This window comes from Pocillopora verrucosa, chromosome 1 (genome assembly GCF_036669915.1).
Source record: "Pocillopora verrucosa isolate sample1 chromosome 1, ASM3666991v2, whole genome shotgun sequence".
In the NCBI taxonomy this organism is placed as follows: Eukaryota; Metazoa; Cnidaria; class Anthozoa; order Scleractinia; family Pocilloporidae; genus Pocillopora; species Pocillopora verrucosa.
In genome coordinates, this window is record NC_089312.1 from 4,614,396 (window position 1) to 4,637,334 (window position 22,939).

Genomic DNA, 22,939 nt, shown 5'->3' on the forward strand with positions numbered 1-22,939 from the left:
ACGAGCGAGGGACAAAGGAAAAAGCGCGAAATCCGAAGGTCTGAGGTTCGATTCCACATGGAAATTTTTTCTTTGTCCCATGCTTATGACAAGACGAAAAACATCTTTCTTTAAGTCAGTCGTTTCGTTAGTTTTTGCGAACGCAGTGTAACTTTTGTTTAAGAGTTTTACTACCGAACCTAATTACGCCACAAATTGGAAGTTCGTTTCTATTTCAAGCAGCTCTTTCGTTATATTTGTACTTAGATATTTGTATCAATTATTTATTTTCAGTCGAATCACAATTACACGTCTGCGCATCTTTACGTCTAAGTATTTGTCTATCTGGGAATTAGATTATACGTGCATTCAAGTTGTGACGTTAAACATGTAGTATTTAGCTACACTATGTTAATAAATTAAAGATCTATCACGGTGTAGTGGCGACATCTAAACTGGGTTCTCTCGAAGCCCCTTCAACTTTGTCCCATTCTTGTCTGTCAGCTGTCATTAGCGCCATGAAAGCAATAGATCCAATGACGTATAAAAGAAATGTTATCCAAAAAACTGTCCGCCATTCTCCAGAAGTCTGAAAGGCAACAGGAGGCAAAGAAGCATAGGTTAAGTACAGATCTTATAGAAAAAAACTGCTTTTTCGGTTAAGTGGTTAAAATAGCTAAGGATCCACCGAGAAAAAAAAAACATTCCATTCCTTTGGCGATAAAGTCAAAAATACTCTCGTGGCAGGTTACTCAGCCTCCACTCCAGTGTAAAAGGGGAGGGGGAGGGGGGGCTGGGTCCATGTACCACGGGACTGCGTCAGGCCATACGCCAGAAAGAGGCTATTAGCCGAGCAAAGCTGTATAATGGATATCACTTTCGACCAGTACACAGGAAGGAGGAGTACCATGACACACATGGAAAAGACACACAACAGAGTGATACTATCAGCCGAGCAAAGCTATTTAGTGGATCGAACCTTGTGATGCGTTATGAACCCAACCAACATGGGACTGAGAAAGCCAGCGGTGTTACTGGCCGCGTTCACGATGCCCATGACGATAGACGCGTTTCTCGGCGCTATATCTAACATGTTTACTTGGAAGCCCGCATAAACCAATCCGAGGGCAGCTCCGCTAACGCACATGCAACCTATCACAGCATCAGGATTCTTGAAATAGCCCGCTATTAGAATAAATAGTCCACCGGTAACTGCACCTGCAAAACAAAATGCGATCATATACAAAGTACGCGATATACTTGGCAAGCGGAGGATCGTCAGTTAGATGTCTGGGTTAATTAAAGACTGTTTTCGTTTTATTGGCTATTCCTGTGGCATTCCACGTCAAGAAAAAATGTATGTGTTGGTTTGAATCTTATATTTACGAGAAAGCAATTTTATTTGCATAGAGTTCATCAAGGTGATCAACTTCTGACCAAAGAAGTAAAGGCATACGGACAGGACGCAGAATAATAAAAACCATTTACACTATCACGAAAAGACCTAATGTTAATGTCCTCCGCCATGTAACTCAAAAGACGTTTCAGGTCTGCTATGACGGTTTCTTACTTTAGGACCATTTAGCGAGCATTTTGCCTGGTACCACTGGGATTATACCTTACCATTTCCCACTTTTAAAAATTATCAAAGTACTGAGAACTAAAGAAAAAACCTGCAGTAAGATTTTCCAGCATTTTTTCTTTTATATGCGTTTTCCTTTTGCTCAAACATTTTTTTCTCTTTTCTTTAATCACATTCATCCGCCTGCTAAAAATTAACCAGTGTGAACTTGCTATACCTGTTGTGTAGAACACGCGTCTCACCGTCTTGGTAGAAAGAATATTCCGTCTGAGCAGGTCAGCGGTGACTCCCGCCAAGGGACAAGTTAAAGATTTGAAAACAAACGGAGCGGCAGCTGCAAATCCCATCTGAGACGAAGAAAATGAGCCGAGTAAAAGTAAATCGTACAAAAGATTATGTGTATATTACAAAAGTAAACTAATTTCGGTCGGGCCAGGCTGAAAGAAAAGTTGTTGCTATTCTCTAATTTGCTTTGAAATATAGAAAAGGTAGAAATGGCAAAAAAGAAAATAGGAGGATGAAGACGGACAGTCTGAGCTTTGTCAGTTGGGATATCTATATCTCATCGAAATCATTTCTAGTTAAGATAGAACACTATTCTGGTTGAGATCCTCCCGCGACAGCTCTTTAGACAACTAACAGAGAGGCAAAATCAAACACTACTTCCTAAAAAATTTACGAACAAAACCGCCACTGGCTACCCCAACTTTCATCGAGACAATTTTTATTGTTAATCAAAAGTTAGTAAAGTGTGGACGTGTTTAATGAATGAATATCTTTTTCACATCTAAATTAAGCATTTATATAATTTTCGATGTCAGCTAACTTCCAAGCGTATCAATTACTGCAGATCCCTTTCTGCGTGGCCGCAAGGCATGATCCAGATATTTTTGCGTTAATCATTTACGTTCTTCTCTGAATAATAACTCACCGCTGCAACTTCATAGTGCAAGATGTCCATCAGAAAAAGAGGAACACAAATGAGTAACACATATAAGCCCCAATCGGAAGCAAAAGCAGCTATGATGATGGCCCAAACAGGACCTGAGGTCAGAATCGATTTCCAAGGTATAGTACCATGAGATACCTACGAATGAAACACTCGTGTTGTTAATAATAATATTGTAATACCGTAAAATTCAAGTCTAAAGCAAGTTGTTTCCTAATAAATATAGCTTAGCATCGGTATTGGCACTCATATATTATCACAAGATTTTTCCACATTCAGCCGCTATGCCGAAAAATAGGGGTAAAACTTGAATCGGCTGACTTACTTACAAGTTAGTTTCTCATTTCTTTATCCTATCCGAAGACTCTTCTGGATCTTTTAGTGTTACGAGCGACAAAGGAAGCGAGTTTATTCTTTTACAGGGAATTCATGACATATAGTCAATGAGATCTTTTCGTTTCTAACAGTCGCGGATTTTCACTTGTCGAAAAACAGGAATAATTATTTGAACTAAGTTCTTACTCCCAGTTATGAAAGATTCAATTTTAAAAATATGACGGTTTTTTTTTCATGAATTTGGTCGGTTAAAATTATTTTTTGTTTGTAAGCATCCATTTTTTAGTCCTCTCAAAACAATACGGAACTTAAAGACTTTAACCTCTTCCATATTAACAGCGGTAAGCTCAATGTAGGAGCGTTCGTCATATGTTATGGTAGGGTGAACTGATGGAGATTCGAACGCCAAAACAAACCAAGCCACATACCACATGATGCCAAATATTCCTGTGAATAGAGAAGTTGTTAGGTGTTTAACAAAAGCAATTTTTTAGGGGGCCCTAATTTTTTTGTTATTTTTTGGCTATTGTCATGCTGGAAATTGGATTGATAAAAATAAGTTTGGGCGCGAAGGGGAATAAAAGATTTGATCTCCAAGTGCTCGGTTGAGGTTGAACAATGATCACGGTTTTGCTTAGATGTCAATCTATCTTCTTCCTTTGACTGTTGAATCCGGTTTGAGGCCTTAGAGAATTGGTTCATCTTTTTTTATTTGCCTGATTAAGCAAAGCAATCTAAGGATTATTTGTATATCTTAAACATTTTTCTTACCAAATGCATAGAACACAGCTGGCCATCCACCATCAAGATCATATCTTGTTAACAACCCAGAAATCGGCATTGTTACTATACTGCCAACAGTGCAACCTTCAATCAGAAATGTCAAGTTTTGCATTTTTGAAAACATTTTGTTCCAACCATGGGAAAACCATTAAAAGAAGAAAAAAACCAAGCTGGAGGAAACGATTTGAAATATCTTTATTTCTTTACCAACTTGCCAAAAATTGAGTGGGAGACCAGCAGAAGGAAGTTCGTTGCGACCTGTGCTTCTCGTAAAAATTTAGGAGTAGATTTCTCAAGATTGTCATTTGAAATCCATGCCGATCTTTTGCATCTTTCATCAATGTGCTACGCCAGTGGTTAATTCTTGTCTCTTCGGTATAACTCCATCCAAGCAAACAATTTTTTTGGACCAATTTTCAACGATCCATAAAACAAATCAATGATAAATGAACGGGTTTGAAAAGTACCTGTGACTGCTATAGTGGCTAAAGTAGTTCTCTCCATGCTTGGTGCCCATTTGCTCCAGATAGCGTGGTTACAAGGAAACAATACTCCCTAATAGTTGGCAAATATGTGTCAGAAACCAGGTAAAAGCTCATTTGTAGCTAGAGAGGCAGATTAGAGATGAAAAAAAAGGGAAGTCTGAGGTAACGTGGGAGGTTATAGTCTTTGTAGAGTCGAGCCTTAGGGCGCACTGTATTTAGCGGTCACCATGTACTATGTGGTCAGTTGTCAAAGTCCTAAGTTTTTCCCCTTAGTTACTGCAATTTTCACCTTCAAAGAGCGGTCACCTCTTGAGCGGTCGCGGTCATCTTTGACCGAGTCCCAACGGCCTGTTAGCGTTAGTTAACTGTATTGAACGGTCACTTCAACAGGACCACTCAAATAAAACTAACACATAACCCACTTGCTTATTGATAAAATCAGAATTGCATCTAGGATTGTTACTTTTCCATCGTGCGTTATTTCGTATATGAATTAGGTAATTAAAACTAATACTAACCAGAACCAATCCTTCACAAACTCGTACAACAATAAGAAGCACCACACTTGCTCTGGAAGCTAACGGGGTTAATAATGTTAAGACCGAAGCCATCAGCACCGCTGAACCAAACAGGCGCGTTCCTCCGAGTTTTAAGGCAAGCCAGCCTCCGGGGATTTGTAACGCAACGTAGCCGTAATAAAACGAACCCAGTACCACCCCTGTGAGTATAGTGACACAACTTATTATTTTCCGTAAAGGAAGTGAGGTTGAGTGTAACAAGAATCGTTAAAGAACTTTATCATGTAAACTGCGGAGTTTTACAAGGATTTTCCTTATAGGCTTGTTGCTTCCATGTCATATGCAAAATATTACATGGCTGCTTGTAGGATGGAATTTCTTGTGTTGAACTCGAGTTGAACACACTATAAGAAATTCCATATCTACGCGCAGCCATGTATTATTCTCTATGTATATACCATACGTCAACACAGAACAACGACAATTTCAAATTCATCTTGCCTTGTAATTTTGAGCTCCACTTAAATTCTGCCCCCTGAGAAAAAAAAGCCAGAAAAAGAACTTGACGACGAAACAAGTTGGGTAAAGTTTAAATGCGTTTATCACTTGTTTATTCCAGCCTTGCTATGGGCGACCGGATTGGCAAGGATTTTTGCCGTGACCACGATCTTGGAAATATATTTCGCTATCCTTGCGGTCGTAAAGTCAGTATCAAAGTCGGTGGTGTCAATTTGATGCAAGAGGAACAACAAAATTGTGTTGGCATTGCTTTTTACAGTGTCATTGATACTTCCTTACATGTTAGAGAATTAAGTTGATTATTTAATACCACGCAATCTGAGTGCACGCTCTGAAAGCTTACTTTATTTAAAAGGCGAAGATTCTTCCCTCTTTTACAAGCAGCAGTCTTCGTTACTATGTGGTTATTTGATTTCGGTGATATGAAAACTTGAATTTATCATTTTTAAAAATGCCACCCGCACGTGTAAAGTCGGTCACGGTGGGTGTTAAATTTATTCGGAAAACTCAAGACCTTGGCCTTCTCTACTTGAAAAAGTACCTTGAGTCGCGAAACCACGGACCACAGACCTTTACCTTCTTGTCGGTTTCTATTCGATGATCAGTCTGCGAGTTGTCTTTCTCTAATTATGTAGCGTAATAAAATTTTGAATCAAGGGATTCAAGTAAGAGTAGCGTTATCTACCTTTTCTGTCTCGACTCCATCGATGACAACTGTGTGGTTTTTGACCATTGCTCCGATGGCCACATTCAGATTGGTTCGCAACGCGTACATTGTAAAGAAACCCCAAAACACCAAGACGGAAAGGACGTACCTCTTCGGAATCCCATTCGAACAAGGTGCCATTCCTTTAAATTAAGGCCACTAAATCCTTGTATCTGACAATACTTACAATATGGTGCACTTGATTGAAATTATACCCGACGATAGTCTTCATAGAAATAAAAGTTTTTTCCAGCAGAGTGCAATCTCTGACAGGGAGATGCATAGAATTACTACGCTGTCCGCATGAAACAAGATACATAGATACGCCGATCAATTCGCGCTACTAAGCAGAGGAAATTTGAATTTCATTAATTAATCATAACCACACAGTTAAAAACATTAAGTAACAATACAATGCCAAATACTGTATGAAAAGACGTATCATTTTTCATAGGTGCTCCATTGATCATTTTTCATTTTATTTATAAGAGAGTATGGTAGTATAGATGTATTTTAAACTGTATAACATAAAAAGCATTTAGCCATTTTTAAGTAGTTTGCTTGAAGTTGTAACATGGTGGATTACAGGTGGCGCCCGTCGGAACATCTTAAAATGCGACACCTCAGATTTGATAGAGAATATACAATGATAAAAAAACAAAACAAAACAAATAACAAACGGAGAGTTTAATTAGAGAAAAAGTTCAAATATAAACCTTGACAAATGTTAACTAAGAGGTTCCCTCGCGGGAAAGTTCTACACACTTCTGCAGAACACATTCATTTTGCATCTCAACTCTATTTTATGCCTTAAGACCTGTGGCTATTCCTTCCATTTGAATTAGTGCCTTTTAACTTCCCCGAAAATTTAGGACTTGTATGCACTTTGTACAACAAAAGAGAACTTTAATAAATTACGTACAAACTGGTTTCCTCACCACGGATTGGCTGGATTAACCAACTCAGAAAATTGCTGAAGAACCACTCGTTATTTATCACCTGGGATGAGAGGGACAGAGGTTTTTGGGGTGGAGAATCGCATGGTTTTCATAGGAAACGGAGGCGGAATCATTCGTCGCTAGCAAAGAATAAGCGAAGTTCTATAGGACATTGAATAAAGGGGTAAGATTCTAAAGAACTGTGATGCTGCGTCGGTAGGAGAGTATAGCAGGTAATTTAGTGTTAACAACTGAGTTGAGCGTTTTGAGCGTTTTGAGCGTTAGCCCTTCGTCAGAGCGATTGACGAAGGGCTAACGCTCGAAACGTCAGCTTTTTTTACCCTCTACGGTGGCTAATTTACGTTTTCAACTCAGTTGTTAACACTAAATTACCTACTATAGGACATTGACGGTCGATTTACCACAATGAGGGGGAGGGGGGGTCGTAAGATGATTATAAAGTCCTGTGGCAAGATCAGGTATACGGTATTGTGAAACAACAACCAAATCCTCCAACCCCTTCACCTCCCCCCCCCCCCCGTTTCCCTGCCAGCGGATGAATAATGATTGACCCCTAAATCTCCTAAGTATATTGTATACGAAGGTACGCAAAGAACCTATGTCTAGGATTGTTCTAGCTACCAGTAGCACTTTCAGATTCAATGTTTTCGTCTGTTGGTTTATTCCTAGTTTGGTCCCAATCCTGTCGTTCTCCGGACATCAAAACGCAAAATAGGAAAGTCCCTCCAAGTAAAATTACAAATGTTAACAAAAAGACCCTTTGCCACTCTTCAGCAGTCTATGAAAAAAGGAAAGGAATTTATGCATTTTGCTATGTGTTCAAACATTTCTTTTTGAAAGCTTAGAGTACAGCATTTACATTAGGAGCTTTTATGATTTCATATAGACCGAATGCAAATATGGCAGACTATGCGGGAGGCCCGAGTCGAGTGCATGAACGTGAGGCTACTCAGGGCTCGGGTCTTGAAAAGTATTGCATAGTGTTAGTCTATTCTGCCTTACTTTACAGTGCTTAAGAGTTGCTCTGTTCCTGAATGTCATCAAAAAAGAAAAATAATCTTTCACCGGCAGATTTCGATTTTTGAGTTTCCCTGCTCGCCTCAGATTAAAACATGGTATCTACATGTTTATAAATCGCATTACTAGATAAATTAATGGCTGATTGCTCTTAGGTAGAATGAATTGGCTTTATGCTTTTACTCTGAATTCTGATTGGCTCTTTATGACATTTTCTTTTGCTGTGATTGGCTGTTGTAATTACTTGGCTTTGGTTTAACTGCAATCAATCGAAATGCACTCCATACCAACCTTATCTTGGGCAATGAATCCCACTATGGTTGGACTGACAAACCCAGCTGTTGTTCCAACAGTGTTACAAACGCCCATGATGATACTCGAGTAACGTGGAGCAATGTCTAGCATGTTCACAGTGTATGCCGGGAATGCCAGTGACGTAGTCAATCCAGCCAGACTCATGCAAATAACAACCACCGTGACATTTAAAGAGTAACCAGCTATGAGTACCAAAAACCCACTCGCTATGGCGCCTGGAGAAGAAAAAGGAAGACATTATTATCAAGAAGGAAGGTGAAATAGATTATCGGTTAAGATGTAGACAAAATTCACAAAAAGCTCGAGGTAGTGGAGACTGGAAGTTGCGCTTTTATTGACCAATACGAGGATGAAACCTATATCCAGTCATCTTAAGCGAGTAACAGATATTAGAGAAAAATCCACCAAATCGCTGATCTCCTTTTTTTCACTCTGAAGAAAAAGGGGTTTGTAACCCTGTGTTAGCTAAAACAGCCAGAACACGTTTTTTCGTTTTTCTTGTTATGTAGAAAAATTGCCTAATAACTTGTAGAATGAAACCAGCAAGATGAAAGAGGGCGATCCCGACCGAGAGGCCAATTAAAATATAGGATTCACTTCTTTTTTCTAGTACTTGGAGCCAACCCTATGATGAGGATATCTACCACGAAAATTGAGTACATACGTTTTCGGATCTTGAAGTTAAAACGAGTTGAGTTAGTTCAGTCATTTCACTGAAAATCGTTGACAATTACCACAGACAAGTCACAAAGAAACCTTTAGCCAACTTAGAGGTATAGAAAATATGGACTGGTGAGTCGGTTTTTTTTTTCGTACCAGCAGCGTAAAAAACTCTTCTGACGTTCTTTGTAGATACCGTGCTTTTCCTCAGCACATCTGCTGCTAAGCCAGACAATGGAGAACAAACACCTTTGACGAGAAAAGGTGAAGCAGCCATAAATCCCATCTGAAAATAAAGATAAGAAAAGAAGAATAACACTGAATGTTAGTTTTAGTTGAAAGCAGCCCAGTTTAGAAGTTTAGCAAGGACCATTATTTACTTCTCGATAGAGTATGAGTGCCGAATAAGAAAATAGTTTGCTAGAGGTCATACTTTGTTGACTGAGCATATAGATAATACTGGCCTCGTTTTTTTTACTTTCTCCTTGCGTTTTTTCCATCTCGCATCTCACCGAGCCGGACTCTGGCCTGGGCGGGTCTTATAATGAATGCAGGTACGTGAATGTGCCAACAAAAGCTCTGCTGTTAGAATTGGCCTATTCTTAACATGGTGCTATAAACTCACACTGGTGATAGATGTTTTCATGACGTCTAGTAGAAAAGTTGGCATCGATATAAGCAAAATATAAAACGCCCAATCCAATGCAAAATTGGCCGCAATTATTCCCCAAACAGGTGGTGATAGTAAGATAGATTTCCAAGGAATTACAATATTCTCTACCTGAGGAAAGAAAGACAGTACTATATGTTGGGATTAAGTCAAATAAAAATAATCATAAAAAAAAGGAAAGATGTATGTAACGTTATAGAATGGACAAGGAAACTCAGAATAAAGTTGAAGAAGAATGCGTAGAAAAGATAAAATCAACGCATGAAGACTGTCTCTAACTTAAGAAAAACGCGGATATTCAGTCACAATTTATTTTATTTTTCCAGACCACTTAGGTCAGGTCTTGAACAAAAAGAGGAAGTCGAGACGCGAGGGAGGAGAAGGGATGGAGAGGGTAGGAGAGGAGAGGGTAGGGGAGGAGAGCGGGAGCGAGTGGAATTGAGGTGAGGAGATTAAATAACCTAAGTTTCGAGGCAAATTTCCTTATCTGAATCTTAGTCGAATTCCCATGTTTTTAATTTTTTTCTCATTTCCAATAATCCAGTTCTCGCTTAAGCATTTAAAGAATAGGCTATCCCTTTAGTATAAATTAGCTCTACATGCTAAACATCATATGGCATGGAACTGGATCATACATGCAAACCAAGAATACCACAAACACTGCATGGAACATTGCCCATTTAGAAGTACACTAAAGGTCATGTACGAGACATACCTTAGACAAGTCCAGGGCTGTTTCTTGTATTAAACTCTTCTCGTCATCTGATATGGTCGGGTGAAGTGCAGGAGACTCGTAGACAACCATCAGCCAAACGAAATACCACACTATACCAAACACACCTAATAAAAAAAATCCATAAAATCATTTTCGGTACGACTTCTATTTAAGTATTCTCGTGTGACTGACTGACTGACTGACTGGTTTAGCCACCTCTTCTAAGGCAAGAGGCCCTTTAGTGGAATGGAGGGAGGAGAGGGTGGATACCTCAGGATATTACAGGCACGTGTGAGTGACAGGGAGGAAAGATTAGCTTAGGTCTAACGAGCCCTTCAGTTTGAGCTTATCAAACTTTCATGACGAAAATCGTTGTCGACCCACGAGTAGAAACTATTAAAAACTCATAGAATCGAAACAAGTCTTAAGCATAGATACAGCAGTTTATTGCAAAAGAAGAAAAGCAGCAGCAGCTACATTGCAATGTTCAGATAAAGACGTAAACAAAATCGAAATAATTTTTAAATCATCGATAACTCAAATGGAAAAGGAAGTCAGTGACATATAAAACTCGTACGTTATATGTCTTTGACGCATTACTTCCAAACGATAAAATTTCACAATACTGTATTGAGCTCAGATACTCACCAAAGCAATAAAATACGGAGGCCCAGCCCCCATCAAAACCATATTTGGTGAGCAAACCTGTAATAGGCATAGTAAGGAGGTATCCAATGCTTCCCCCTGAAATGATAAGCAAAGTCCAAGTGCGTGAGTGCATGGGTAGATTTTGTTGAAGGAAAATCACCAGATATAATTATAGGGCAAACCTGTTATGGAAACCGTCACTAAAGTTGTTCTCTCAGCTGAAGGCGCCCATCGACTCCACATAGCGTGATTACAAGGAAATAGAACACCCTGACATTCATGGAAGTAAACAAATTAGTTCCTTTATTCATTGCAGTCATGTCCCAAGGAATTGCCATTACTTTTGCAAAGACTAACCGGTAATGGTGAGAACGTTGGGCGTGGTCCTTACACAAGAACATTTTTTTTGTAAAATCGCACTTGTACGTATAAAGTTACACTGGTTGCAAAACTACTTACCAAGAGGATAAATTCTGACATTTTGTTTTAAGCGTTTAAATATGTTAATGATACATAATGGTAATTGAACTGAGTGGAGTGCAGTTTGGGCTGGAATCATACGCGTGATTTGAAAATCAAACGAGCGCCCAGCGCGAGTTCGATTTATAATCACAAGTATGATTTCAGACCAAAATTGCACGACACGAGGTTCAATTACCACTTTATTACATCCATTTTGAGATCACCCAAATACAGGACCTGGTAAGTTCAAATATTTCATTGATGTATCACTGAGCCGGTCTGAAATTAAATTCATCCATTTTTTGGGGGGAATAAATAAGAGTTTTTGAAACAAAAGTTGCAAAATTTGCCGCATGACACTCTTTGGCTTTCATTTTCCTGCAATTTGATCGGTTACTTTAAACAAGCCTTGAAATCTGATTGGTTGTTTTGTTTTTAGTGTAGCCACCTCACTGGCTGGAAAAAAGATGCGATTTAAAGCAAAAAATGGTGCAATTTGTGAATAAATCGTATCAATTAGAGCCAATCAGATTACAGGGACCACCAGTGATTTCAAAATGAGTGTAATAAAGGGCTCAAGTTCCTCTGTAAGTCAAAATTCTATTTTCCCCACATTACCTCCCTCCGACAAATGCCTGGTAAAGAAATTAAGTATTAATCCTAAATATAATCGTATGTATTGCCCCAGTTTTATGAGACTTTATCCCTGATGAAATATGTTATTGTAAGTCGCTAACTACTTTAATATCGAAGCTTAAGACAATTTCCTAAGATATGATTTTTTTCAACTGCATCATTTAAAATACTAGTACTAATTTCACTTTTTTTTACTTCAATCGTTATCAGTGTCATCATCATTATTATTTTAACTCACCAACACGAGGCCCTCTAATATTCTTAATACAATCAATGCAACTGGGTTCCAGCGCGTTGCCATGGGAGTTAACAAAGTAAACAATGAGGCGATCATGACAGCAGCTCCAAACAGACGACCTCCACCCACTCGTAATGCTAACCATCCCCCTGGGATTTGGAACACCATGTAACCGTAATAAAATGATCCTAAAATTACACCTAAGGGAAGAAAATGAAGTTATCTTGTGTTGCGTCATAATCTAACCGACAGAAAGAACATAACAATCCCACGGACTCAACTGCTTTATTACACAACTTGTAATAATATTCTTAATAAGGAGCAAATCCTATGGTCAGTACAGTATTAATCCTCAATACACTTACTTAAGCCCACTACAAGGTATATCTCAGCTCACCACTAACCAAAACAATAACAGTTTCCTTCAATGCTCCTTGAGAGGAACAATTTCACAGTAGCTTTCCCTCGGTATAGCTTTCCAAACAGTCGGTCACTCCCGACAAGAGTTACGAAATAATTCTACAAAGTATTCTCAAACATTCTGGAGGCTTACAACACAACTATTTTAGTATTATTACATTATGATTACGTGACCTAATATAATGTTTCATATGGTTCCATGTTATGCAAGTCAGCATGTCTCAGCATTCTGGAAATTTCCAGGTATTTATTGTTACAGGTATATCCCATAACAAATATCATTACCATAGCCATCGAATGTACACTAAACTGTGAGTAGTTTCCTTGTCAGACGCCTGTCATGTGAATATTTCCTACCATAGGATCTTGACGCCACGATTTATTTTTAGCAGTGCAGCATAGGAACTCTTTACGGATCTTCGTGGTTGTAAGATAAGCTTCTTGCCTATGTACTGCCTAGTTATAAATGTTAACGTCATCAATTTTAATTGATTCATTTATTTTTTTTTACCTTTCAGTCCAGGTTCCCATTTGAATTCCGCTTCCTGTAGAACAGTTAAGACAATTCTGAAGTAACAATTTTATCACATAAAGGTAGTTCGTTGATAAAACATTATTACCGATTAGGTGTTATTTATATAATTTCTTTTGTTTGGAGGAAAATAAACATTTAGGAATTTGATATCTTTAGAAATACAATGTTAAACCCGATAGCGATGTCATGGAAAACACGTTTTTATCCAAAAGAATAACTACACGATTGCATCGCAATCTTGAAAGTAAAAAATCTTGCAAAAAGAGTGTCTCTTGGTAAGTCACTTTCAAACTGAATGGCAAACACACGGTATATCGACCAACATTTGTGGCTTTTAAAACGTCCGGTTACACGAAGGGCACCTGTACTGAGGTCGGCCCACGTGAAGTGGTCGCTTACGGAAGAATGGAATCATAGAATAGAAACAAACCAATAGCGCTAAAATAAGTCATGGTCGGCTGCAAGCGGTGATCGCTAGCAATAGTGAATTGAAAAATGAAGTGGATCGAAAAGTGGTAAGATAATTAACTAAGTGTTAAGCTTAACTACGTTTCACTATCGTTACCAACGATATACATTAAAAAAATTGACCCCGAGTTTTTTTTATATTATGAGCTTCTCTTGGTGTTTGTATGAGGATTTTTATCTAGCACAAGTTGATTGAAGTGTTACATGAACAAGTTTTCTCTGAGGTGCTACCTTCACTTACCCTGCAGATTATTTCTCCATCCACCACAGCCGTGTGATTATTGACCATCGCACCAATAGCGACATTCAAATTTACTCTCAGCCCGGACATAACAAAGAATCCAACAAAAATCATTCCAGACAAAACGTAACGCTTAGGGAGAGCGTTGACAGCCATTTTACGTTAGAAAAGCATTATCAATCTTCGATAAACAGGGACGCAAATATTTAAAAAAAGTAGGAGGAGCCCTCCTCTCTTGATTTGTAACAGAGTTAAGATTTACGCGTCTTTATAGATCTGTTGGCCATAATTCAACCTAGCACTATCTCCAAAGGGAGTTCAGGGTTTAAGCAAATGTCTCGTGGTCCAGAACATCGTTCTCCATAGTTATTTTTATATAGTTATCTAAGTTCTTTTTGAAATGTAGCAGACACTTAAAATTATAGTTTGAGGTAATTATTTATTGAAAGATGCAGTAAAGAAAAGAAAGATGACAGGTTTTCAATTGAGGTATGTGTAAGGTACCAGAGAAAAGATGAAACACGAGCTAATCGTAGCAGGTCTCTTTTCATCGAGTTGACGGGAGATATTTTGCAGGGCTCCGCGGATGTTTATTTTAAGTGCGTTTGCAAGCCAGCCTCAGTGACGAAATAACTCGCTCAATTAAACAATCTCTGAGACATTTAAACGTTTAATTAAAACTAAGCTCATCATCAATATCTAGGAAAGTCTCATCTGACAAAATAAGTAACGTTTTCATAATACGAATTAAAAGTGCCTTTCTCTTACTGAGGGAGTGACATAAATTCAAAGACAGAAAAAGTGCTCTACATACGTAGATAAATCAATAAAACTATTTCACAAACAAAATTTAAGAAAGTTTATCACCACTAAGAGCGTTGAAAGACAACAGCTAAACGCGCCATCTGCCAACAATATGTCGCGTTAACGGAACTTGTATATTGCAATCATCACAAATTAAATTAAGAATTGTAACTCTACGCAAAACAGATATCTTTAATTCTTCATTAGAAGCTACAGTTTACTGTTGGCTTAAGGATGCAGCTACCACAAATGAAATCATGCTGGTCGAATTTTGATCTCGGTGTGCTTTAAAGAATATCCTTGTCCTCGAAATGACCCCCACGTAATACCTTGTGCGTTACCTCCGCCTTTATACAAACCATTTGGATTGGCGTTATGGCAGCTATTATACCACCAGCCACCCTTATAGTTTAACGCACAGTTTCCACTGCTTTTAACGTCGTTATCTTTGTCTTTCGTTGTAAACCTCATGTTTCTAGGATATCAAAGGCATTCCGTAAGAAACTGAGAAAAAGCGAGGAAGCAATGCTTCTAACAGCATATCATAGTCAGTAAAGTGCAGATGGCACTGTGTGGTGGGATATATGTAAGGAGCACTAATTGTCAGCAGTGCACATAAAACAGTTCCCCATCAGGAAAGTTTGAGGACATAGAATTGTAATCTAGTACGCTTTTTTTTTTTTTTAAGTTAATAGTATCAACATGAATTTGATGTCATCATGTTGAAAGGAGCAATCCTGGTTTGCAATAAACTGGAAGTTGAAATATCTGATCGGCGATGATGCATCCGGAATGTGATATTTCAACTTAGATTTGTCATTTGTAGAAAAAAGTTGATCAGCTTAAGTGCAGGGATCCGGCAATTCTAAACGTACTTCCAAATTCTTGGACAGGAGCTTTTCAAAACTTACCCTTATATTACTGGTGATTCTCAGAGCAAAGTACAGAAAGCTGCTATGAACCAATACCTGATAGGCTTATTGAGAGATAGCAATGCATCGCCTCCGGTACCTCGGTATCCATCGATTGTCACCCGATAATTATCGCTTTCGCCGGCCACAGCGAAAGTCGTATACTTTGCAAATCTTCGGTCGCCTTCATAATCCTCCATATCAATTCGAAACACCATGCTGGCAGATGCAGTCAGACGGTGAAGATAATCGTTTCCGAGCCAAAACTCGCCCTCCAGATTTCCAAAGCCTTTTTTGTATGATTTCCAGTCGACATAAAAGTCTACGGAGCCATCCATGCGCCTTTGAAAGGTGGTCCATCCTCCACCATCAGTTGTCATGTCACACAGCACTTGAAAGGGTTCTTCTTTATCAGGGTAAACCCAGTACACATCGTCAGTTTTGGAACCATTTTGATAATAGTCTAGACAGTTCTTGGGGCAATCTAGAAATTAAACGCGAAAGTAAAATGCTTTGACAATAACAAAAATTATATATTCTCTTTCCCTCACTCTCTCTCTCTCTAAATGTTTTTGTAATGGAAGTTACACACTTGATCTTTCGTAACCTTGCCTCATCTGGTGCTAATCTCCCCGTCTCATCTGTCCTCGGCATTTTCAGTATATCCCTCTCCTAGAATGGTTTTTGTCTTTCTCCGAGCGGATCTCCACTTACCTCTAATACACTTGCAAACATGAGTGTTTGATTTGTAGTTAGCAACACAAGTTTCATTCTCCTTGCAAAGATCATCTTCCTCGCAGGTGCTCTAAAAAATAAATAAAGAAAATCTTTATAAAAAGAGATATCAAAAGGATGATGACGGATTTTTTCATTTAAGGAGGCTCCATAGGGTTTTTTGACCGCGCGAGATCTGGGTGCAAACATAGCGCGAGCTTAAAAAGTGTCCACAAGTATGGCGGTTTGATACTATCGCGGGATTGTTATTTGAAAAGGTGTGTTAAAAGTAGTTTAACAGTTTTTATGTAATGTAATCTTGGCTTTCCTGAAACTGCACCCGTAATATTTACAGGCCTTCTACGCCTGAAAAAGGGGTCAACCGAAAAGAAAACACCGTGGGAGAGATTGTCAAGAAGCGACAGATCGTGACAGAGTTGAAAGTTTACGCATGCTCAGATACGAAGTTCTATTCCACTACGTACTGTTTTTCGACAAAGAACATAGAGATCTTTCGAACAAGATTGATCGCGTTCTATTCCGATTGAACGAAGTTCTATTCCACTACATACTGTTTTTCGACAAAGAACATAGAGATCTTTCGAGCAAGATTGATCGCGTCTCTTGATGAAATTTCCCAAGATTTGCTGGACCGTTAAACATATTTGTGCCCTTCTAACACCTTTTGATAAAAAAAAAATTCATAAGACCAAATTTGAGATAGAGGAAGAAAACACAAAATTGCAAAGAGCGAGGAAACTGCCTCAGCAACCCCAATTTTTTTGGCTTTTAAATGATCGGCAGGACAAATTTTTCACAAAATGAAAATCAAAGGCAAAGCCAAATTATCACCGGCGAGCGCCTCCCTTCGTGGAATCTTAGCTCCATAAAGAAAATCATTTTGATGATATTTACTAAAGAAAACGATAGTCTGAACCTTTCTCATCGCCCTTTTGATGGATTTTAGTGACCTAGAAAAGCGAAAACATAAACATTTTCTGGAAAAACAATACGCTGGCGTACGTGTCGACATTGAGCAAACATTGAGAATCTCCATAATAGCTGAAAACTTCTTGTCGGTCATGTATTAAATTTTAAAAGAAAGAAACTCAGAACATAAATAGTTTTTGTTTTGAATAGTCCTAAAACGAAATCATCCCGCTTTATTTCAAGATTTATTCCTATGTTGGCTTCTTCTGTGTTATTTCTAACAACATTTGTTCAGCCTTAACTCTTTAAAGGAAATTTATATTAGATAATGATTCATCTTAAGGTAGATTAATTTCACGAACGGATGCCTTAGTAAGGAGTTCTCGTTTCTTCTCTGGTGAGAACTTCTGCCTTCTTCATAACAGGTGCTTCTCAGCACCAATAACTCTAGGAAGATATTGTATTCTTTATTATTCAGTGACTCAACTGAGACGTGAAACAACTTGTTTAATATGAAAATAATAATAGATAGTTGTTTAAAAAGGTTGATAAAACCCCTTAGATACATAAAATATATCAAAAGTCCAGAGTTTCAAGCGCTTTATCGTGTTGTAATCATTTCAACTTCTCAAGCTTTCCAAGCCCAGCATGTGTCCTCAAAACCCAGTAATTACTCACTCACCATGCAAGGTAATCAGTACCAAAATCGCTGCATCATCTAAGAGCTCCTATTCATTTATTCACGAAATAGAACGATCCTAGTTTACAAAGAATGCATTCTTATTAAATTCTTGAAACAACCAGCCTGACTGTAATGAAAATCGCAGCATCCTGTTTGAAATAAATTCAGACGAAAAGAAAAGACACTTTAACGAACCGAGGACATTCGAGTTCATCAGTTTTGTTACCTGTATTCCTCGATATAATGCTCCATCCTCTTTTGTAAAATTCACCCGACTCACAAATCGGTCCGAGCCACTTAGCTGACATCTACTTGTCTCCTTATCGTGGATGGGAAGGAAGTTGTATGACAAACATCGATCTTCAGAGACACATTCAAACTGACAAGATATTTCAGATGCTACTTCAAAGTCTCTGAGGACACTCCCGTTGAGTTTTTGATCGTTTATCGCCTTTGCGAAATTAGCAGATTTAAAATCTGGCTCCGAAAAACGATTTGAAGCTTCTGCAAGGCCCATAAGTGAAAACATCAGTAGGGCCCGTAGATACATGTTTCTTTTTTCCTATGCTTACTTCGACTGATATCGCACTCGCTGAATTAACAATGAGGTGGATCTAAACTAATCGAATTAAACCAATTAAAGCTATCCCGATTCATAATTAATAACAACCTTCGAGGTGAAACAAAGAGGTGCCACTGCTGATTTTTTCACAACATTTAACCATTAACTTCCCAATATATATATGCATGTTTTACGTCCTTCAAAATATAATCGTCATTTGCAGCCACACAATTGTTAATTTGGTTATTGTCTTGGCATCGAATCACACAACGGCATTAGGATTACAGCAGGAAATGACCTTACTGGTGAGCTGCAATTTTAGCAATAGCAGAGAAGCCTAAAATGATAAGGTTACGACGGGAATCGAACCGTTGCCTCTCGGATGCTAGAGCACCTTAGATCTGACTACGACTACGAGTTTTGGCCGGGAGTAGAGTGGCACTAGTCTCTCGTAGTCGTCATCAGCCATGGTGAATCCTTAACTTCAGGTAAACAGGATGTTACACACGAGAGCGTGACTTTTATCAGAATTAGGAGAACACTACACAGACATCAGGCCTTACTGGACATACCCTCTGCAATTTCTCTGTTTCTTTTTTTTTTTTTTTCTTTTTTACTTACTTGTTAACTCGTAGCGCACCAACGGGATTTCCAGAAAAACTCGTAGTTAGCAACAGGAGGGCTACTACTTTTTCAGAGTTTGCGTGACCAGCCACGCTGTAAAGCTTGCACAGTACTTCTAGCCAGTAGTCAGATCTAAACCTCTATTAGACCAGAACTTGTTTCGGAGGACACCTCCAGTCACAATTATGACCTCTAGTGCTTGCTCGGACGACAAAAAAAAAAGATAGCTGTATCACCTTAGCAAAAGCAAGCCGAATTAGCGCAATTCTGTTAAATGAAGGCAGTAGTAAGATTGGAAAAGGATTAGTGAACTCATTTCAGGAATTTCTCCATATTGTGTGGTATATTTCGCCTTTTTTTGTATTTAATAATTTTATTTTGTTAAAACAAGGGCTCGAGAAAAACAAATTATGCGATACCAACTGATGACTTCGTCGAGGAACAACTTTTATAGCACCCAGGTGGACTCTATGAACATTCAACTCATTTCCATACATTGCTACCAAGAATCGATCACAAACTTTATAAGTTGGCTCAGGAGAGACAAGTCGGCAGCTGAAATGATCCAGTTTAAAATTACTAATCTATTTGTTTGCGTTTGTCCTACTGCACTGCAGTAAATAAAACTTGCAGCATCCTTATAATTAAACGCGATAAAACTCCGTCTCGGTTGATGCCACCCCGCTAAAGGAAATATAACAATCATCAAAAGCTAACAGAGAATCACTGTAGGCTTGATAGATGTCTCTAATTCGTGAAAGATACAGTTACATACATATGTGGCTGAGAGCTTAAAGACGCAATTTCTACAATTAAAAAATCATGCTGGTCGAAGTTTGATCTCAGTGCGCTTAAGCGAATAATCTAGTCCTCGAAATGAGATCCAATTAACTCCTTGTGCGTGACTTCCGCCTTGGTACAAGCCATTTGGATTTGCCCTGTGGCAGCTATTATACCACCAGCCACCTCTAAAATACTCTGCACAGTTTCCAACGTCACTAGCGTCATTGTCTCTGTCTCTGGTTGTAAAGTTCATATTTCTAAATTGAAAAAAAGAAAAACAACAACAACTTCGTGAAAAAATGACAAGAAGCTGGGTGGGTAGCAATGTTGCTGAAGGCATGAGAAGGAAAGTGAAGAAGAAAAACATGGAAATCTGTGTACAAAGCAGTGCACAAAAAGTAAATCATGCTGCAAGGAGCAATGTCAATGTCAATGACCAATTTAAAAAGGGCAGTCATGGTCAATAATATACATGAAGTTGTTCCTAAAACATGAGGCAAAGGAGAAGTTTATAAAGTTAAGTTTAAGGATCTTCAACTTCGTCAAGTGAACGGTAAGTCACGCATTCTTGAGCAGCAGCGCTCCACTGATAAATTTCTCAATGTCAATTTTCATTCTTCTAACATCGGTAAACGAATTGCCAGCCACATACCTGATGGGCTGAGTTGAAGCTAATGAGTCACCTGCGGTGCCTCGGTATCCATCGATTGTCACCCGATAATTATCGCTTTCGTCGGCCACGGAGAAAGTCGTGTACTCGGCAAATCTTCGATGACCTTCGTAATCCTCCATATCGATTCGAAACACCATGTTAGCAGATGCAGTCAGACGGTGAAGATAATCGTTTCCGAGCCAAAACTCGCCCTTCAGATTTCCAAAGCCTTTTTTGTACGATTCCCAGGCGACATAAAAGTCTACAGAGCCATCCATGCGCCTTTGAAAGGTGGTCCAGCCTCCGCCATCAGTTGTCATGTCACACAGCACTTGAAAGGGTTCTTCTTCATCAGCGTAAACCCGGTACACACCGTCAGTTTTGGAACCATTTTGATAATAGTCAAGACAGCTCTTGGGGCAATCTTTAAATGTAAACAGCAAGTAGTCAAGTTACCGTCTGTTATGAATACACTTTAGTCGATAGTATACGCGCAATATAATACGCGCAATATTTTGCGAGTTGTGTGGTATTTTTCCCAAGCCCCATAGCTATTAGTATTTGAAAAACTTCCTACTGTGTTAACTGAGCACCTCATTGATTACGTAAAGTAACATTCAGAACATTGCTGTCCTGTATCGAGGTAACATATGACAACGTATCCCTTGATTAATTAGGACATGGGCTTCTTTCAAACTACAAAAATCTACCGGGTCTCCACTTACCTCTGATACACTTACACAAGTGAGTTTTTGATGTGTAGCTTGCGACACATAATTCGTTTTCTTTGCACGGGTCACCTTCGCAGATGCTCTAACATTAGGGAAGGAAAATAGAGAAACGTATGTTTTTTCAAACATTGATAAAAACGTTTTGTCTTTTTTTAATTTTAAGTTCTTTCGTCGATTTTATATGCAGGAAGATAGAGACTCAGTGCATGAACGGTTTTCTATTTTGAATATTCCAAGAATGAAAGTTATGACACTTAAGAAATTGTACGACATTTGAACGTTTTTCATTGTGTTAAACAATTCTGTAAGTCCTGTGCCCGAGGGTGCCATGTAATTTATAGAGGTTTCGCGCCATTTCAAGTTCGCTCAACTTCTACCGTTGCAAGTTCACCCCCATGATGTGAAACAACCTCGCTCCTGTCTTAACCAGCAACTACCTGCTGTCGCTTCCTTGCACCCGAACGCAATCGATCAATCGAAATGCCGCGCTAATTCCCAGCCATGTTAAGTGGAGCACAGCTTCAGAAAGAATCATGCAAGGCGCTGAAATAGAGCTACAGCTACGATTATGAACATAAAGATTCAAACATTGAGGTGCAATTAATTAATTTTTGATGCACAAAGACAGATTTAGCATACCTTTATTCCTCTGTAAATGAAATTTTCAACCTCGGTAAAGTTAGCAAATCCAACAAATCGATCAGAGTCGCTTAGCTGACATTTGAATTTCCCTGAGTCGCTCTTTTGGGTTCCAAAGTTGTAAGACTGACATCGCTCTTCATCCACACACTAAAGCTGACAGGAACTTTCCGAATCCACATCTATTTCTTTTATCAGGCTTCCGTTCAGCTTTTGTCCTGCTATCTTTTCGGCAAAGCTAACAGCTTTCAAATCTGGCTCTGAAATTCGGTTTATGCCGTACACAGCTGAACAGACGAGATTAAATATCCACAGATTCATGTTCATTCCCCATGGAAAGCTTTGTCTGAACTAATGTGGAAATTTCTTTGACTTCGAGCGGCGACCTAGCTAGGTTAGCAGGTGAAAATACATTCTTAAAGTGAAGAAATAGCTTGCAACAATTTCTTTTATGCTCTAAATAAGCGAAGAATGCCCTCGGGAAGTGTTGTAAATAAACATTTATCATCATTATTATTATAATCATCATACGCCAGGTAGAGTGGACAGTTGTTTTAAAATTATCAATGACATAAAAGGAAATACACTCCCTTAAATTGTGATATCCTTATTCATCTCTTTAACGACGCAAAAGCCCCTAGAGGGGATCTTGTAAATAAACCTTTTTCATCAGAATTTTTGTAATCATCATACCCCAGGCAGAGCGGACAGTTGTTATCAATTAAAACGTAAAAGAATACACTCCCATAACTTGTGATATCCTTATATATCTCTTAAACGGCGCAAAGAATGAGCTTGTTGAGAACTTGTAAGCAAACCTTTATAATCATTATCATAATAACCATAATACCCCAGATAGAGTGGACGGTTGTTATGAATTATCAACTACATGATAGAAACCCCCTCTCTTAACTTGTGAGATCCTTATTGATCTCTTTAACGGTGCGAGGAATGCACTGGGTGGGGTCTTGAAAATAAACCTTCACAATCATTATTATTATAATCATCACAACCAGGTAGAATGGAAAGTTATTATAGATTATCTATGGCATAAAAGGAAATACAC

At 38.6% G+C, this 22,939-nt stretch overlaps 2 protein-coding genes and 1 pseudogene across 2 annotated transcripts; all 3 read right to left on the reverse strand.

Annotated features, from left to right (window-relative positions):
* Positions 1-205: 205 nt before the first annotated feature.
* LOC131800123 (sialin) lies at positions 206-13,906 on the reverse strand. Its single transcript, XM_066162160.1, has 20 exons — positions 13,842-13,906; positions 13,109-13,142; positions 12,178-12,377; positions 11,024-11,111; positions 10,842-10,937; positions 10,194-10,318; positions 9,434-9,589; positions 8,965-9,094; positions 8,125-8,363; positions 7,438-7,594; positions 5,837-6,000; positions 5,134-5,167; positions 4,633-4,832; positions 4,097-4,184; positions 3,618-3,713; positions 3,169-3,293; positions 2,493-2,648; positions 1,779-1,908; positions 959-1,197; positions 206-568 (listed from the first exon to the last, which is right to left on the reverse strand). The coding sequence occupies exons 1-20, from the start codon at positions 13,887-13,889 to the stop codon at positions 410-412; spliced, it is 2,664 nt and encodes an 887-aa protein (XP_066018257.1). The 5' UTR covers positions 13,890-13,906; the 3' UTR covers positions 206-409.
* Positions 13,907-14,900: 994 nt separating this feature from the next.
* LOC131770921 (ryncolin-2-like) lies at positions 14,901-18,400 on the reverse strand. Its single transcript, XM_066162031.1, has 4 exons — positions 18,109-18,400; positions 16,271-16,361; positions 15,614-16,040; positions 14,901-15,120 (listed from the first exon to the last, which is right to left on the reverse strand). The coding sequence occupies exons 1-4, from the start codon at positions 18,397-18,399 to the stop codon at positions 14,901-14,903; spliced, it is 1,029 nt and encodes a 342-aa protein (XP_066018128.1). The 5' UTR covers position 18,400.
* A 1,067-nt stretch (positions 18,401-19,467) lies between these two features.
* On the reverse strand, positions 19,468-22,259 carry LOC131800213 (microfibril-associated glycoprotein 4-like; annotated as a pseudogene).
* Between the last annotated feature and the right edge of the window lie 680 nt (positions 22,260-22,939).

What these genes read in the sequence shown, in the direction of transcription:
- LOC131770921 (XM_066162031.1), bottom strand. Translation starts at nt 18,399, where the DNA reads ATGGGCCTTGCAGAAGCTTCAAATCGTTTTTCGGAGCCAGATTTTAAA. An exon ending in CATTATATCGAGGAATACAG is followed by an intron (nt 16,362 to 18,108) that starts GTAACAAAACTG and finishes TTTATTTTTTAG; the next exon opens with AGCACCTGCGAGGAAGATGA. An exon ending in TCTCTCAATAAGCCTATCAG is followed by an intron (nt 15,121 to 15,613) that starts GTATTGGTTCAT and finishes TTGATATCCTAG; the next exon opens with AAACATGAGGTTTACAACGA.
- LOC131800123 (XM_066162160.1), bottom strand. Translation starts at nt 13,889, where the DNA reads ATGGTCAATAATCACACGGCTGTGGTGGATGGAGAAATAATCTGCAGG. An exon ending in TATTAGAGGGCCTCGTGTTG is followed by an intron (nt 11,112 to 12,177) that starts GTGAGTTAAAAT and finishes CATGAATGTCAG; the next exon opens with GGTGTTCTATTTCCTTGTAA. An exon ending in CCGCTGTTAATATGGAAGAG is followed by an intron (nt 2,649 to 3,168) that starts GTTAAAGTCTTT and finishes TTTCATTCGTAG; the next exon opens with GTATCTCATGGTACTATACC.